Source organism: Panthera leo, chromosome D4, assembly GCF_018350215.1.
Source record: "Panthera leo isolate Ple1 chromosome D4, P.leo_Ple1_pat1.1, whole genome shotgun sequence".
NCBI classification, from domain to species: Eukaryota; Metazoa; Chordata; class Mammalia; order Carnivora; family Felidae; genus Panthera; species Panthera leo.
The window spans coordinates 41,684,516-41,700,562 of record NC_056691.1 but is presented as its reverse complement, the minus strand read 5'-3'; the positions used below and the strand labels follow the sequence as shown (position 1 = coordinate 41,700,562).

At 42.3% G+C, this 16,047-nt stretch overlaps 1 protein-coding gene across 13 annotated transcripts in view; it reads left to right on the top strand.

Moving 5' to 3' along the window:
* Positions 1-11,446: 11,446 nt before the first annotated feature.
* The window catches only part of BNC2 (basonuclin 2), a 428,281-nt gene continuing 423,680 nt past the window's right edge, over positions 11,447-16,047 (top strand). For 12 of the 13 annotated variants that reach the window (XM_042912989.1, XM_042912986.1, XM_042912984.1 and 9 more), the window contains exon 1: positions 11,447-11,558. In XM_042912989.1, coding sequence (XP_042768923.1) covers positions 11,556-11,558 — 3 coding nt within the window. In that variant the 5' untranslated portion in view covers positions 11,447-11,555. Of the gene's footprint in view, positions 11,559-11,842; positions 11,872-16,047 lie in introns of those variants that run through there. The other variant, XM_042912985.1, reaches the window with a different exon arrangement.

The window sequence follows — 16,047 nt, the reverse complement described above, 5'->3', positions numbered from 1 at the left end:
ATGATCTTTGGAATGACTTCAGCAAGTGCATTATGCGATATCCCCCAAATGTCAGCTGGCTGTACAGTAAAAGTAAATATTAGCCAGGCTTCACGGTTCACCCAGGAAGATGAACTCAGAGTTTGTATAAGCAGTGCGGTCAGCTTCCTATTGGACAATCTTTTACACACAGGTAGTAAAGTATGGAGGGCAGGTATACGAGGCTTCGAGGAGTAGCTGTACCCTTATATGCTGTGCCTGCTGCAGGCAGCAGAAGAGCTCTGATGAAAAGCAGAGGAAATTACAGTTGTCGGGTCTTGTGGTCACAAGGGCATGTGTTGCATATGCAAGGTCATCATGGGATAATTCAGGGTGTAGCTTGCACACATTCTGCTGCTGAAAGAGAGATTTTTTTTCCTACCACATCCGACACATGGTTTGCCAGAGGAAGGGCACGAGATCAGCAGCACTGATGAGCTGGCTTGGTATGTTTAGGCCACAACTCTACTAAACCAATGACTCCCTTCTGACTCCTCCAAGAGAGCCAAAGGAATTTATTCATTACCAAGTGTGAATAGCAATCACACAAAGCCACCAGATTGCTTTTGCCTGTTATACCAGAGGTCACCTCTCAAAAAAAAAAAAAAAAAAAAAATCTTAAATAATAACATTGTCAATACCTACTGCACTAAAATCTTCGGGTGAGAAGAATGTTAACCACTTTTAAGCTACAGATACATACAAGTTTTATTTCTCCATTATAAATCTAGAAATAAAAGAGAACCATAATATAAAGCTACATTTGGAAAAGCACACGGTACTCTTAACTATGTGTAAAGTGGATGTAAGGCCATACAAATCCTCAGTCCTGTTTACAGGCTGGCATGCACATTAATCTATGTAAATAAGTGATTGGGACTTCCCCAAAGTTGTTGGTGATGCTAAGAGTCAGAGAGTATGAGACCATATGGTCATTTAATACATATGTCCATTAGTGGACAAAGCAATGACATGGGAATTCGTAGCTTTGCTATAATTCTGAGTTTTCTACTTTTGTAGAAAGGCCCTGTGGCCTTCACAAAGTTATTTCATCTTTCTGGGCTTTAATTTCTTTATCTGTAAAATGTGAATGATAATTACCTTACAGGGCTATTGATAAAATAAAGTGAGATGATCAGGGTAAAGTGCTTTGTAGATATTCAGTAAGTGTTACTTCCTATTTTCTGGTCCCCAGGAGATGCAGTAGCTCAGTTGAAGGTAAATAGGGCCATCCCTAGGTAAACTATGCTTTAAGCTCAACCTTCGGCCTTTTTACACCTGGCCTAAAGCCCTACAGCATTTCAACCTCTTCAACTTTATCACAATGGCCATCAGTCTCATACTTGTTGACTTGATGGATTTCTCTGTAAATTACTCCCTGTGAGTTTTGTTTGGCTACAAAACCAAACTCAGAAGGTGTTTAACTTTGGTTGGTAATTTGGGTAGAGATTTAGTACATGGAACGAGACCCTTGCATTCTTTTAGGCTAGACAAGTTGAGTCATAGTTTTATATAATTGAATAGTATTAGCCCAGCAAAATAATAAACACTTTTGCTTACATAAGTCAAATTAGAAGACAAATAGCTTATGACATTTTAGTCGTAAGTGTAGGATAAGAACGAGGGCCTTAAAATTTAATCAGGCACATTTTTTTTTTTTTTTTTTTTTTTTTTTAATTTTTTTTTTTTCAACGTTTTTTATTTATTTTTGGGACAGAGAGAGACAGAGCATGAACGGGGGAGGGGCAGAGAGAGAGGGAGACACAGAATCGGAAACAGGCTCCAGGCTCCGAGCCATCAGCCCAGAGCCTGACGCGGGGCTCGAACTCACGGACCGCGAGATCGTGACCTGGCTGAAGTCGGACGCTTAACCGACTGCGCCACCCAGGCGCCCCAATCAGGCACATTTTTAAAGCATTCTCAGGGTAAGCGCTAAACAATTATATACGAATGGAGGAAGAAGTATGTGGTACATAAATGAGATACATATTTTCTTAGTAGGAAGAAGGTGACTTGGCTATACAAGCACAGAGAACACAGGAGATGAGCAAAGATACATAGGGGAGGGGGTTCTATTTGACAAATTACACGGCAATTATCCACATAACTCAGAAGCAATGAGGCTTTAACAAAGAGTCTCCCTACTTTAGCAGCTGACACACTACATGAGTAAAGCAACAAGTGAATACATCAAAACACTATGCAATCATAATAAAGCAAAAGGAGGCGCCTGGGTGGCTCAATCAGTTAAGCGTCTGACTTCAGCTCAGGTCATGATCTCACAGCTCATGAGTTCAAGCCCCGTGTCAGGCTCTATGCTGATAGCTCAGAGCCTGAAGCCACCTTCAGATTCTGTGTCTCCCTCTCTCTGCTCCTCACCAGCTCACACTCTGTCTCTCTCTCCTTCAGAAATAAATAAACATTTGGGGTGCCTGGATGGCTCAGTCAGTTGAGTGTCCGACTTTGGGTCAGGCCATGATCTCACAGCTCGTGAGTTCAAACCCAGCATTGGGCTGTTTCAGATTCTGTGTCTCCCTCTCTCTCTGCCCCTAACCCACTTGCATTCTGTCTCTGTCTCTCTCAAAAAAAAAAAAAAAAAAAAAAAGTAAATAAATAAACATTGAAAAAAATAATAAACATTTAAAAAAATTAAAATAAAGCAAACAGAAAGTGGCCTGGCCCTAATGTCCAGATGATCAGACACAACTGGAGTCAAAACTTAATCATTAGCACATGTAACATTAGAACTGTGATAAGAGGACTTTAATTCCTATAGAAATATGCTCTTTATCTGAAACTATTTCAGTCTAAGATGTTTTCATAAATTATCTCATAAACACTTTTCTTTGTTTATGTGCTTGTCACTCTACCAAGGATGGTGTGGGGTTGAAAAATGTGTAATCAATAGGGTTTCTGCCCTCAAAGAGCTTACTTTCTCATTAAGGAGAGAAGATAGACACATGCAAAACAACCATAAATACACAACAGCATGCAATTAGGTGATGAATCAATACTCCATTTATAGTATAAATGCTATAAAAGTTCAGAAGAGTAAGAAAGCCACAGAAATAAAGGAAGATTCCATGAAGGATGTGGCATTTGATCAAATTCTTGAAAGATGGGTAGTATTTAAGGATTAGAAGATAAACCTGAGATGCAATCTTCACTTTAACACTTACATGTTGTGTGTCCTTAGGCAAGATATTTAAAGCTGCAAAGCCTCTTTCTCATCCATACAGTAGGAAGGATAATGTCTAACTCTACAGTGTGTTGGGAAGATTCCATAAATATGTAAAGAAAATGATAAAGAACCTAATACATGGTACATACTTAGTAAATTTTAACTATAATCAAAAATGACCTTAATGTAGTTGTGCCTCTTTTTCTGAATGATTTCAAATGAACTTTGGTGGAAACAAATTGGCACAGATGTGAATACGTAAAGAGGAAGGTATGCATCCAGTTAGAAAGAAGAAACATGTAGAGATGATCACACATGTTTGAGGTGATCCCTATTTGATGAGAACAGCAGGTTCAAATAGGAAAAAGCACAGTGTAGATGTGGTAAGTCATTCTTTCATTGAAAACAAATTTATTGATCAACTACTAGGTACCAGGCATTGTACTAAGTATGAGAGTTGAATAAAGGTGAGCTTTAAAAAGCAAACGTTACAATTTGACTTGACATAGTAGAAAACCGGGTGAAATGGAAGTTATTTATTTTAGCCATCTATTATGCAAAGGAGGTACATGTAATAAAAATAGAATTGAGGGGCGCCTGGGTGGGTCAGTTGGTTAAGCCTCCAACTCTCAATTTTTGGCTCAGGTCATGATCTCACGGTTCGTGAGACTGAGCACCATGCACTTTGGACTCCTCGCTAACAGGCTGGAGCCTGCTTGGGATTCTCTCTCTCTCCCTCTCTCTCTGCCCCTCCCCAGCTCTCTAACTCTCTCTCAAAATAAATAAATAAATTTAAAGAAATTAGACTTTAAAATCTGACAGCAAATAGACTAGAATGAGAGTGGAGGGTGGACATAAGGAGTGTAAGTAAAAAGCTGTTGCATTTGTTAACTTGAAAGAATGGTGGTCATATGAATGATGCAGGAATGGACAAACATGAGGAGTAAACAAAAGAACTTCTATGTGATTTAGTAAATGACTTGATTTGGGAAATGAAGGTAGGAAAAAATGATTCAAAGATGAATATAAGGTTTGCCCTTGAGTGAATGAAAGAACGACACAGAAAAAGGAGGGGTTGTTGATGGTTTCGGAGTCAGGTTAAGTTTGAGGTGAAGATAAATTATTTGTTGAGCATTTACCTTACAAGATCCATGTAGTCAATATAAGCAAAGGCAGTAGAACTGGGGGAAAATGATTATAAAGACCATGTTGCAGTTGGGATGGTTCAGACACCAAAGATGACCACAATGCAGACAGGAGAAAGGCTGGGAGGTTTGACCTTTTGCGCAAAGGAACGAGTGAGGAGGAGTGAGTGTGTGAAGCAGTGGGAAGAGGCTAGGATGAAGGAGAATGTGAAAGAAACCACAAGAGGGGAGAGTTCTGGAAAGCAGTTGACCAATAACACTAAATGCATCTAAGAGTCCAAGAGAATGAAGTTTGGGATAAATATTTGTGGGGCATTTATCCACAAAATTATTGATGGATAACTATAAAATAATGTAGAATTAAAATTTTTTTAATGTTTACTTATTTTTGAGAGAGAAAGAGAGAGAGAGAGAGAGAAAGAGAGAGTCTGTGTGTGTGTGTGTGTGTGTGAGCAGGGGAGGGGCAGAGAGAGGGAGCACAGAACTGAAGCAGGCTCCAGGCTTTGAGCTGTCAGCACAGAGCCAAAGCAGGGCTCAAACCCAAGAACTGTGAGATCATGACCCAAGCCAAAGTTGGACACTCAACTGACTGAGCCAGCCAGGTACCCCAAAATAATGCAAAATTTAAGAGGTATTCTAAGGTAGAACAATTTTAAAATATATGACAAATATAGATCTTGTGTTTTTAAAGTCCTGACAGACACTAATCTTTGGATTCAGGAATAAGAACTGAAGTTCCTGAGATTTCCCCAAATCATAAGTTATTCAACATTTATGTAACACTTCACTTATATATATTATTAAATAATAATAGTGACCATAATCATAAATAGTGAATCCTTTTTCTGTTATATGGTTATAATTTTTCTGTAAAAAATAATAATAAATGCATGGCTTATTAGTATTATGAATATATTTCTAAGAAGGTTATCTATTTAAATAACATGTAAAATTAGTTCTACCTGATAAGGACATTTAATAATGGAAAACACTAAAAAAAAATCAAAAAACAAACACACCAACATAAATCCCAAGCAAAAGACATTAAAAATTGCAAGAACAACAATTACCATTGATAAAATGAAATTTTAAAACTTAGAATATATTAATTGCCTTACCTGATAGTCTTTACCTGTGTTTCACGATTAAGCTTATACTCATAGAAAAATTTCTTTCATTTTGTGCTCACATTGGTCAAATTGTTAATCGTGAGTCTGAAAGCATCTTCAAGTTGAACATTAGCATATGTAGTTCCACATAAACTCATTTTTTAAGGGTGAAAATATTTTGTCTCCCCTAATTTTGTTTTTTTTTTAAATTTGTTAACGTTTTATTTATTTTTGAGACAGGGAGAGACAGAGCATGAACAGGGGAGGGTCAGAGAGAGGGAGATACAGAATCTGAAACAGGCTCCAGGCTCTGAGCTGTCAGCACAGAGCCCGACGCAGGGCTCGAACTCATGGACCACGAGATCATGACCTGAGCCGAAGTCAGCCGCTTAACTGACTGAGCCACCCAGGCGTCCCCTAATTTTGGTTTTGACATTGAAACTGGGTTGCTCTTTTTTAAGTTCAGATCCCCCACCTCCAATAATATTTGTATTTCCTTCTCTTTGCATTTCTTAGGGGTTAATAAATTTACAAAGAGCTGCAGTCCACTGTGAATATATTGGGCAGTATTTGAAAACGTAACATTCCAAATCTCCTATCAAGATTAACAGCACTGCACAAAATCACATGTTGAAAAATTTAAATTTAAGGACTTATTTGGTTTCTAAAACATGATTATTTCTTGGAACAAAATTCATACGATCTGTATAGAATATACTATACAAATAAACTTACATTTACTTAATTTGTAAGAATGATGAGTCATTAGCAGCAGATAGGGCCATGAACACGTACTTTTAACGTAGCCACAACTACAAATTTACTGATTAGACAGTAACCATTTCTTGAAGGGTCACCAGTAACTTTCAACTTGTATGTTAGCATTTCCTGCTTTTGCATTCATTTGAACTAGTTATGTCTCTGTAATGATGGTTGGGTTTTAATTCTTACAGGAAAATTATAATACTTTCCCCATTTTACTGATTTCTTGACATATTTTTTTCAGAATTTGGAAAAAAATATATAAATTTGATAGAAAATGACAGCAAGGAATTCCTGCATGAAAATATGACTCAGACATGTATTTTTATTTCGGAAACTTTAAGCTGAAAGTAATAGGAAAAGCAATGTTAAAGTGGCCTAAATGATGAAGGGATTCATTATAACATGTATCAAGACGTCCTAAACTACCTGGCGTTGGTTAATTTAACAAATCAAAAACAACATCAAGAGCTCACGTGCTTTCCACCTTCCTACCTTGTCATCCCTGGTGTGTGCACTCCCTCCTGGTCACAAGACAGATGCAGCTGTTTCAGGTGCCAAGGTCTCACATCCTAACATTCAAAGCAGAATGGGGACAATTTATTTCTTTCAGTCTTTTTGTTTTAGTGAATAAAACATCTTATCTCCAAGCCCTCAAAGACTTCCCCTCATCCTTCATTAGCCAGAACTAAGTAACATGCCCATCCTTAAAGCCATCACAACAGAAAAAACAGGGGAAGCATAATCAGTTTAGTACTATCTAGTTTGAGACATGGAAAAAAGGGAAAATAGCTATTGTGCAGGCCAGTGATTCTCCAACTGTTTGGTCTCATGACCTTTTTTTTTTTTTTTTTTTTTTTTAAGTTTTTCATTTATGAGGAGAGACAGAGAGAGTGGGGATGGGCAGGGAGAGAGGGAGAGAAAGAATCCCAAGCAGGCTCCGGTGCTCTCAGCGCAGTGCCTGATGCAGGGTCTAAACTGAGGAACCGTGAGATCATGACTTGAGCAGAAATCGAGTCAATCGCTTAACCGATGGAATCAGCCAGGTGCCCCTGGTTTCATGACCTCTTAAAAATTATTGAGGACTGCAAAGAGCTTTGGTTTATGCAGTAGGTATTAGTATTTCTTGCATCACAAATTTAAACTCTGAAAAATTTTAAATGGTTATTAATGTATTTAATGAAAATAATAATAATAGGGCAGTCATTTATTACTATACTGTGGTAGGTGGAATGAAGGTTCCTAATAATGGTTCACATCCTAATCCCAGGTACCTATGAATATGTTCAGGTATGACTAAGGTGATGTTGAGATGGATCTTGAGATGGGCAGGCTATGCTGGATTATCTAAATGGGCCCAATATAATCACAAGGCTAGGTATAAGTGAAAGAAGGAGGCATGTCTAGCTATCATAGGCTTTAGAGATGTAAGGCTATCAAGAACCAAGGAATATGGGTGGCCTCTAGAAGCTGGACAAGGTAAGGGAAAGGATTCTCCCCTTGGGTCTCCAGAAAGGAAAACAGGCCTGCAGACACCTTGATTGTAGCTTGATGAAACCCATTTCAGACTTCTGACCTCTAGAATTATAAATTTGTGTTGTTTTAGGCCACTAAATTTGTGGTAATTTGTTACAGCAGCACTAGAAAGCGAATACATACCCATGTTTTAAAATGAAAACTATGTTTTCCAGAACAAAAAATAGAGAAAAGTGGCACTGATCTACTTTTTTTTTTTTTTTTTTTTTTTTTGGCAAATCTCTTTAATGTCTGATATAACCAGATAGGTAACTTTTTGTTTCTGCTTCTGCATTCAATTTGTTGAGTATCACACATCAGGCTGCCTTTGGGAAATTCTGCTGTACATTTGTGACAATGTGAATGAGAAAGGCAAATAATTGCTCAGTATATAATAAAAATAGTTTTGACCCCATGGCCCTCCTGAAAGGGTCTCGGAGACCCCAGGGTTGCCCCAGACCACACTTTGAAGACCCCTGGTACAGGAAGTCAACAGTTTTTACTCCACCCCCAAAAGAACAGATATGGCATGCTTTTCTCCCCCTCATATTCCTAGAGCGAACTTGTCTGGCCCTAAGGTCATCGTCAACATAGGGAAATGATTTTGACATTTCTTTCTTAATTCTGCCAATATTTCTAAGAGCTTATTTTGTGCTTGGCACCGTTATATGGACCAATGCTATGTAAGCGAACAAGGTCAATACAGCTCTGGCACTCACAGAGCTCATGTTTTAGTTGCATAAAAATAACAAGCACATAAACAAGACAATTTCAGATACTTCTAAGGCACATAAAGAAAATAAGTAATGGGAGAAAGTGTGAGGGGTGTTTCAGGAAGTGGGTAAAGAGCTACTTTAATTAGAATCTAAAGAAGTGAAGTTAGAGCTGAAATGTGATGAATGAGAAGGAACCATTGGAAAACAGGGGAGAATATTCCAGGTGGAGAGAATGGCAGGGCAAAGAGCAGGAAAGAGCTTGGCAAGGTGGACAGAAAGAAAGCCAGTGTGACTTTAGTGTGGTCACAAGAGGAATAAAAACCGGAAGAAAACAGTTGAAAAGCCCAGCACGAATGGATCATTAAAGTCTTGAAGGTCACAAAAGAGTTTAGGTTGTAGTCCAATTGCCATACAAACGCACTGGAGGAAAGGAGATGCCGTGGCGTTCTCTGTATCTTTGCTTCTGTAAATTCTTCCACCTTCTCCAAGGGCTGCTCTTTGGGCCCAACACATCTTTATAATGAGGACTCTCTAGAAAGGCACTGGATCCCAAATAGACACATCTTGCCTCACATAAATTGTTTGTATGCTAACATCAAAAACAGACAGATCTGGAACCAATCAGGGGAATGTAAATTACAGGTTACTTGATGTGGAATAACTTCTGCTGTTGGCCAGTGTAGGTGCACAGCCAAAAATGCACTGTGTGAATACAATTGTTTGGCAATTGCTGGTCTGTCAGTTGTCCAAAGCGGTAAGTGTGTGAATGGATTTGTATGGGTAATGACTCTGAAATTAGCAACTAGCTTTTCTCGTCTCTCCATGATACAGGAAAACACATTGGAACTTGGCTCATTTCTGGAGAATTCTTGTGATGATCCTCAGTTGCTCAGAATGCACATTTGGTCGTCATTATCCCTTGTGTAATCAGTTTCTACAAACTATAGGATGATGTTACAGTGATGTTTACAGAATAAGGGAACATGCTCCACACCTTAATCAAATCATTTAAAGATGAGCCTTCTTAGAGAACATGCATTTATATATATATATATATATATGCGTAGTCATTAGATAGTCTTTACTTTGATTTATGCTCTAGAGAAGTAATCTGTCTCCCACTAGAAACCTCCAGATGAACCATGTGCCTAGAATTCTATAAGGTATTTACTATAAATAATATAGTAGAAGCCTTACCAGACAGACCTTTCCACAACAAGATGATGCAGAGAATTACACAAATACAGAAATGAGTTGAAATCTGCTTTCCAAGGGCCTAAAAACGGTCAGAAATTTGGACCCAATCAATACACAGAACTGCAGGTGCGGTGGCCCCACTGTTAAAAAGCGCGATCCACGTGAATAATAAGCCTAATCACATTTTCAGAACAGCTGTGGCTACTTGGGCCATAGTCTCTCATCATGCCTCCCAAATATTCTTTTTAATTGTTGTGAAAATTTATATTAAACTGAAGACCAGACTGTGCATCAAAGAACCTAGAAGTATGTACTTCCAAGGCTACATATTTTCAAAGGAATTTAATTCTGACCTCTGGATGCAATGGAGCAGTTTCTCTGCCCCTCTACTTCGGGGAAGGCAGAAAGGAAGAAGGGATGATTCAAACCTGTTGTTCTGCCAAAAGTCCTCCACGATTCCGATTTCTAGTGAGTGCTCAGAGAATCTGCCCGAAACCTGTGCCTTCTTTCCATGTCAGATAAGCAGAAAGTTTGCTCCAGCTATGATCAATCTGCACAACGCAGAGATGTTTTTTTGGCATAAAGCGTACGCTAGAAAGCGGATGGTGATTAAACTCGCCCCCACCCCCACCCCCCCCCCCCCCTTCTTGCGGCCGGCTGGGGAGTGTGTTTTGCTTGCACTGAAGAAATGTCCTTCAGCTGCAGGCGTGTGCGTTTTTGCGTCTCGGGGACAGGACGACGCGGGCCGGCTGAGTGTCACCCACAGATGTGATCGGTCTTGCCTCGCGGAGACGGCGGTCCCCTTCCTCTCCCCGGGCCGTCTCCAGCCCGAGGCCCGCGGCCCAGACCAGGGGAAGGGGAAGGAAGCCCTCGCCGCAAGCCGACGTCTGGGCCGGCACAAAACACGCTGCCACCAGTAACTTTCCCCCCGTGGCTGCGCGCAACTTTTTTGCCTGTTCGCCCAGCACGTTCTGTCCCGAGTTTGTGTCCCCTGGGTTTTCCTCCGCTTCCCTCACCTTCTGTCAGGCGGCGCGCGGAGGACCTGGGTTGGCGGGGGCGAGGGGGCGCCGGGGCCGCCGCGGCGGAAGAGAAAAAGGGGAAGGGGGAAAGGAGGAGGGGGCGGCGGCGGCGGTGCGGGAGGAGGAACTGGTCAAAGGGGACACAGACCGGCGAGCGCCCGAAAAGGAAAGCGACGCCGCGGTTTGCTGCAGTCGGGATAAAGTTCGCGCCCTTTCCTCGGGGTTTCTGCCTTTGACAGCTGGGCGCTGGCAGCCACCTCCACCTCCACGCCCGCACCCCCCGGGGGGCGCCAAAGTTGTTTTTCCATCCCCACCAGGAGCCGCGCGAACAGTAACAGGGCGGGGGTGGGGGGGTGGGGAGGCGAAATATACATCCTCCCTCACGAAACCCCTAGAATCTGAGGACAAACAACAACAAAACTAACCCACTTCTATTTTGCAAAAGGGAAGCAACATTGTAGTCACGACAATTTTGCAGAGAGGAGAAACTTGTGGGGCTTGCAAATCCGCCCCAGGTCACCTCGCCCGCCTGTCTCTCCCCCGCCCCCCACAGCAGCCCCCTCCTGGGACAGTCCGTTCCTTTTTTTTTTTTTTTTTGTCCCGTGGAGCCGGGGAACTCTGCAGGCTCCGACTTGGAGAGCGAGGGCGACCCTGGGCGCGTGTGTAAATCAGTCACCTGAGCGCAGAGGGGCCGCGGCGAGGGCGCGCGCGGGCGGGCGGGCGGGCGGGGAGAGGCGGAGGCGGCGAGAGCGGCGGCCCGGAGGAAATCGGGAGGGGGAGGGAAAGAAAGGCCGAGACAGAAGCAGCGAGAGGCGGCCGAGGGGCTGGTCCAGGCGCGGCCGCTAAGAGGAGACCAAGAGGCGGGGGCTGCACTTGACAACCAGCATGCCGAGATGGTAAGAAGTTTCCACCCTCCTTTCCTTTTTATTCTAGACTTCGTCAGACGCGAGCCCCGCGCCCGCGCGCTCCCGGGGCCGCCCGGGGGCCGTGTTTTCCTCAGGTCCGGCGGCGTGAGGTGGAGGGGGGCGCTGAGGAGGGCGGGCTGGAGGGGAGAACCCCAGCCCGACCCGGCCCCCGCCGTGCTCCCGAAATTTCCCCTCAACTTGGCCCAAGTTTGCGAGGAGAGCTCCGGGGTGGGAGGGGTGTATGTGTGTGAGGAGAGAGTGAGGGGCTCGGAAGTTCGCCCCCTCTCGCGGCGGGCGAGGAAAGGTGAGCGGCCGGCGAGCGAGAGGCTCCAGGGAGTTGGGACGGGCTGGGGCGGACGGGGTGGAAGGGAGGCGGGGGATGAATGGAGCGCTGGAGGGAGTTCGGGGCGGAGAGGAAAGCGTTTTGGACAACGGTAACTTTTAAAACTTGCCCGCGAGTGAGGGCCGGGCGGCTGGGCGTGGGCGCCTGGGCGCGCTGGTGCGCCGCGCCGCGAGGACGCGGCCGCCGGGTCCCGGCACCTTGGCGTTTCCTCTCCCCTCGCCCTCGCGTTCGGGAACCCTCCCTTTGTACATGAAGAAAACGTAGGAAGGTGCTCCTGGAGACTTTCTGAAGAATGTGCGAAACGTGGGGCAGGAAAATAAACCCGAAAGAGACAGATGTTTGAGGTGCAGTTTTCAAGGCGCCCAATTGTTTTACTTACACGTTGCCTGCAGGGTAGCATTTGGGGCCCGGGGAGGGGGGGCAGAATTAAGGAAAAAAAAAAAAAAAAAAAAAGAAAATAAAACTGGAGGACATCCCCCGTGTAGTGAGGCTAGGAAAAGTTCCAAGTGCAAGTGGTGGACGAGGTGGGAAGGCGAGATTCGAGCACGGCTCCTCTCCTCGAAGCGGCTTCTCTGCAGCGAGGCAGCGTGCAGTGAGTTCGCGTGGTGATGAGCGCTCTGTCCGCTTTCGGGGAAGTGATTTGTTAGCAATGGGGTTGGACCACTCCCTTCCCTTTAGTTTGCTTCCACCCAGTGCTGCTATTGTTGCCCCCCTCCCCCCCCGGGGGGATCTGATATATACTGTGTTCTGCGTGTAGATGGAATATGTAGAAAAGGGAGATAGCGGGTTGGCGTTTTTTTTTTTTTTTTTTTCTCTCTTCCCTTCCCCCTAATGTGACATCTCTTGTTTCAGTGATCAAAGTCACAACTGGAGTGTAGGAGATGCGACTGTCAAATGCAGGCGCGCGCACACACACACACACACACACACACAAAAGTAGCGTGCGCCCAAGACTGTGGTTACAGTAACGCTGACAGAAATTAAAGTGGTTTTGAAAGCAGCGTGCGATTTATAGTGGTTCCCATTTACCCTAGAGTCAAGCTGTTGTGAAGCTGATGTACGAAAGACACCATAAAATAATCCTGTGTACCCAGGATTAAAGTGGCAGAAAGTGGCCTGCCTTATTATTTTTTATGTACTTCGTGGACACTTGCAATGGTCGGAACCTGTGTTTTAGGCGGAGGCGTCAAAACAAAGTATTAAATCTATCTGTTCAGTGCTTGAGTTTTTCTTCCAGTGGCATCTTACGCGGGAACACTGTGCAAGCCCGTTGTAGGTCCTATTTTTCTTTACCCCAGCCTGTGTGCTGTTTGTCTACACGCCTGTTCCCAAATACTAATCATTTTGGAAAGTGCCTACACCCATTTGTGATCCACTGCTTCGTATCCTGCATTTTCAGATGTTCACTGTGCGCACACATACGTGTTTTAACTGGAAGAGTTTATTCCTGGCGCTAATATTTAGTGTGTCTGATTTGAAGACATACTCCAGAATAGTGAGAGCTTATACAAGTTAATAGAACTTCCTTTCTTTACCGTTTGGACTCACACGCACACACTCAGAATCCCTTGCGAACCTTTCTAGGGTATCTGCGTTTTATGCTATATTTGTAGCTGTTTCATTTAAAGTGTTCAGCCTTAATGAAGTTCTGAGTTGCAGCTACTTTTTCTGTTCCCGGAGAGCAGAGTATTTGAAATCCAGATTGCTAATCACTCTACCAAAGTACAAGAGTATCTTCACCTGAGGGAAATAATATTGAACCTGAATGTGAACTCGCTTTGAGGATCTTGTGAGAAAAGTCTGAAACTGTCTCTCCTTCCCTCTGGAGAATATGAAGTTCAGTGTTGTTTGCATGTAGAACTTTGAACAAGCACCAACCACCCTCCTGTGCTTTTTAAAAATAAATATAGAGGAAACATTAATAGCAGTTATACATTCCCAATACCTATTTTCTTTTTTCTTCTACCTGAAATGTGAGAGATCCGTCAGGCAGGGATATGTGATTACAAAAAGAAGCAGACAAAAGCAGAGCTGACTATTGCTATATTAAAATGTAAGTGTTACAGTTTGAATTTTCAAGTGAGAGTTTTTGAGTTCAGTGCTTTACATAACATTTTGTCCTAATCTTGCTTGCTGTCAGGGATGTTTCATGGTTGTGCAATTGCTGCAGTCAAGAATGCCAATTTGCATTCCAGGAGTGTCATTTGATTACTTTTATCTGCACAGCTCCAAGACCGGCCCAGACCTCTCGTTTCATCTTGCCATGTCACGAGTCAATGCTGTGTCGTCTTTTCAAAAATCTGCCTGATTTAGACAAGAAAGAAAAGTACTTTCATGTTGCAGCCGCAGTCCCCTGCTAACTTGTCAGCAGCAGGATATGATTCACTTGGGCCCAGAAGAATGGAACAGAGAGGCGGGTTAGGCGGTTCAATAAAGCCCACGGACAGGTAGTGTGTGACATCCCCAGAGAGCCACAGTTAATGAAGAACAGGTCTGCTTAGTTCTCCACACGCTGACCTGGTGCTGTCCCCACAGTTTTCTCATTTGATCTTTCCCAGCAAATTGATCTTTTCTTGTATTTTTTTGCCTTCCAAGTTAGTCCTTGTGGGACTGAAATTAGCAGAGCAACTTAAGTTGGATAATACAGCTGTTCAGAAAAGAAGAAATTGGACACTGGCTCAAAAAGGGGCGGGGGTTGGGGGTGGAAGGAGCTATTCTTTTTGTTGTTCCTGGGAATATTTCTTATATTAAGGGAGACCAGAATAGGTGATGACTTGAAGTTCGTGGTTCCCTTTATTTTTCATTTTATACTTAAGGTTCAGCACCATTTTAAATATTCCAGAAGTATGTGAAAGATGACCTTTGTGAGTGTGTGGAGTTCGTTTTAGCGTTTTTTTTTTTTTTCCAATTTAGCACTTTTCATATTCACTTGTTTGAAATGATTTGCCTGTTGACTGTGGCTTTTATGACTATCGTAAGATAGGCTAAATATCAATGGTGTACTTCGTCTGTATTATTTATAGTCTTCTAAATAACTGCCACCCTAAAATATCCAATACTGAAACGCAGAAAAGATTAAACAATTAAGAAAGTCATTACCAGTGTTGTGTGTAAATACTTGGGTACGTGGAAATGTTTTCTGCAGTTACCATCAGCATCTTTTATTTTACGTAAACTCCAGAGATACGATGTCAGTACATTTTTTTTTTTTTTAAGTCAAGATTCTGCATTTAAATGTAGGTTTTTAGAACTGAGACCAGATCACAAGTTTGGATTTCTGTAGATATTCATATATGTTATTTGTTTTTTGAGATGAAAATTAATTTTAACTAGCTTGGTAAATCTAAGTTGGGAATGTATATGTAGTTTAAACAGGTTAAAGTTTTACTCTAGAATTTTCCATACAAAGCTTAGGTTGGAAGCAATTAATAGATGAAATTAATGTGGCTGTAAGGAGCAGTGCTTTGTGAATTCCCCTGCAGATGGTCTCATATACCATCTACACCCTTGCAAGAAACAGTTGAAAACATTTCTTGTGGAAGAGGAGGGAGCCTCCTAAAATCTTTTCTGTTGGATGGGAATTACATAGGATCATTGGTTAGTAAACTCCTCTCTGAAGAGCTAGAGGGAGCCTTATGATTTTATTAGACATACTTAAGGTTAACAGAAATCACTCTGGCAGTCAGAATGTTGTAGAAAAAGAGTAGATAATAAATACTGGCTTAATGTTTAGGCTTGGAGGTGCTATTGGTTTTTTGTTTGTTTGTTTTTTTTTTTTTTAAGCTGTGACAAAAGCACCAGAACTTTCTACAAGAATAGTTAAGTAGTCAGCTAAGGATTCTAGGGTTCTCTACCTTTTATGTGATTTGAAGTGATTTGAAGATCAAGCAAAATGCGACCAAATACGCTTTAAATAGGATTTGGTTTGCTAAATACTGTCTATTTCGCCAACTGAGGGACTTCTGTAAGGAGGCCACTCTTCAAAGTTCTATTAAAAGTAACTTCCTACCAAATCACTGAGGAGGGGAATACCTTCTTTCAGTTCATTAAGGACAACCTCCTTTCTGTAAATAATGGTTTTGAAGGAGTTCTACATACAACTGCCGTACTCCAGAGAGAAAATTCCTTTACAATAAA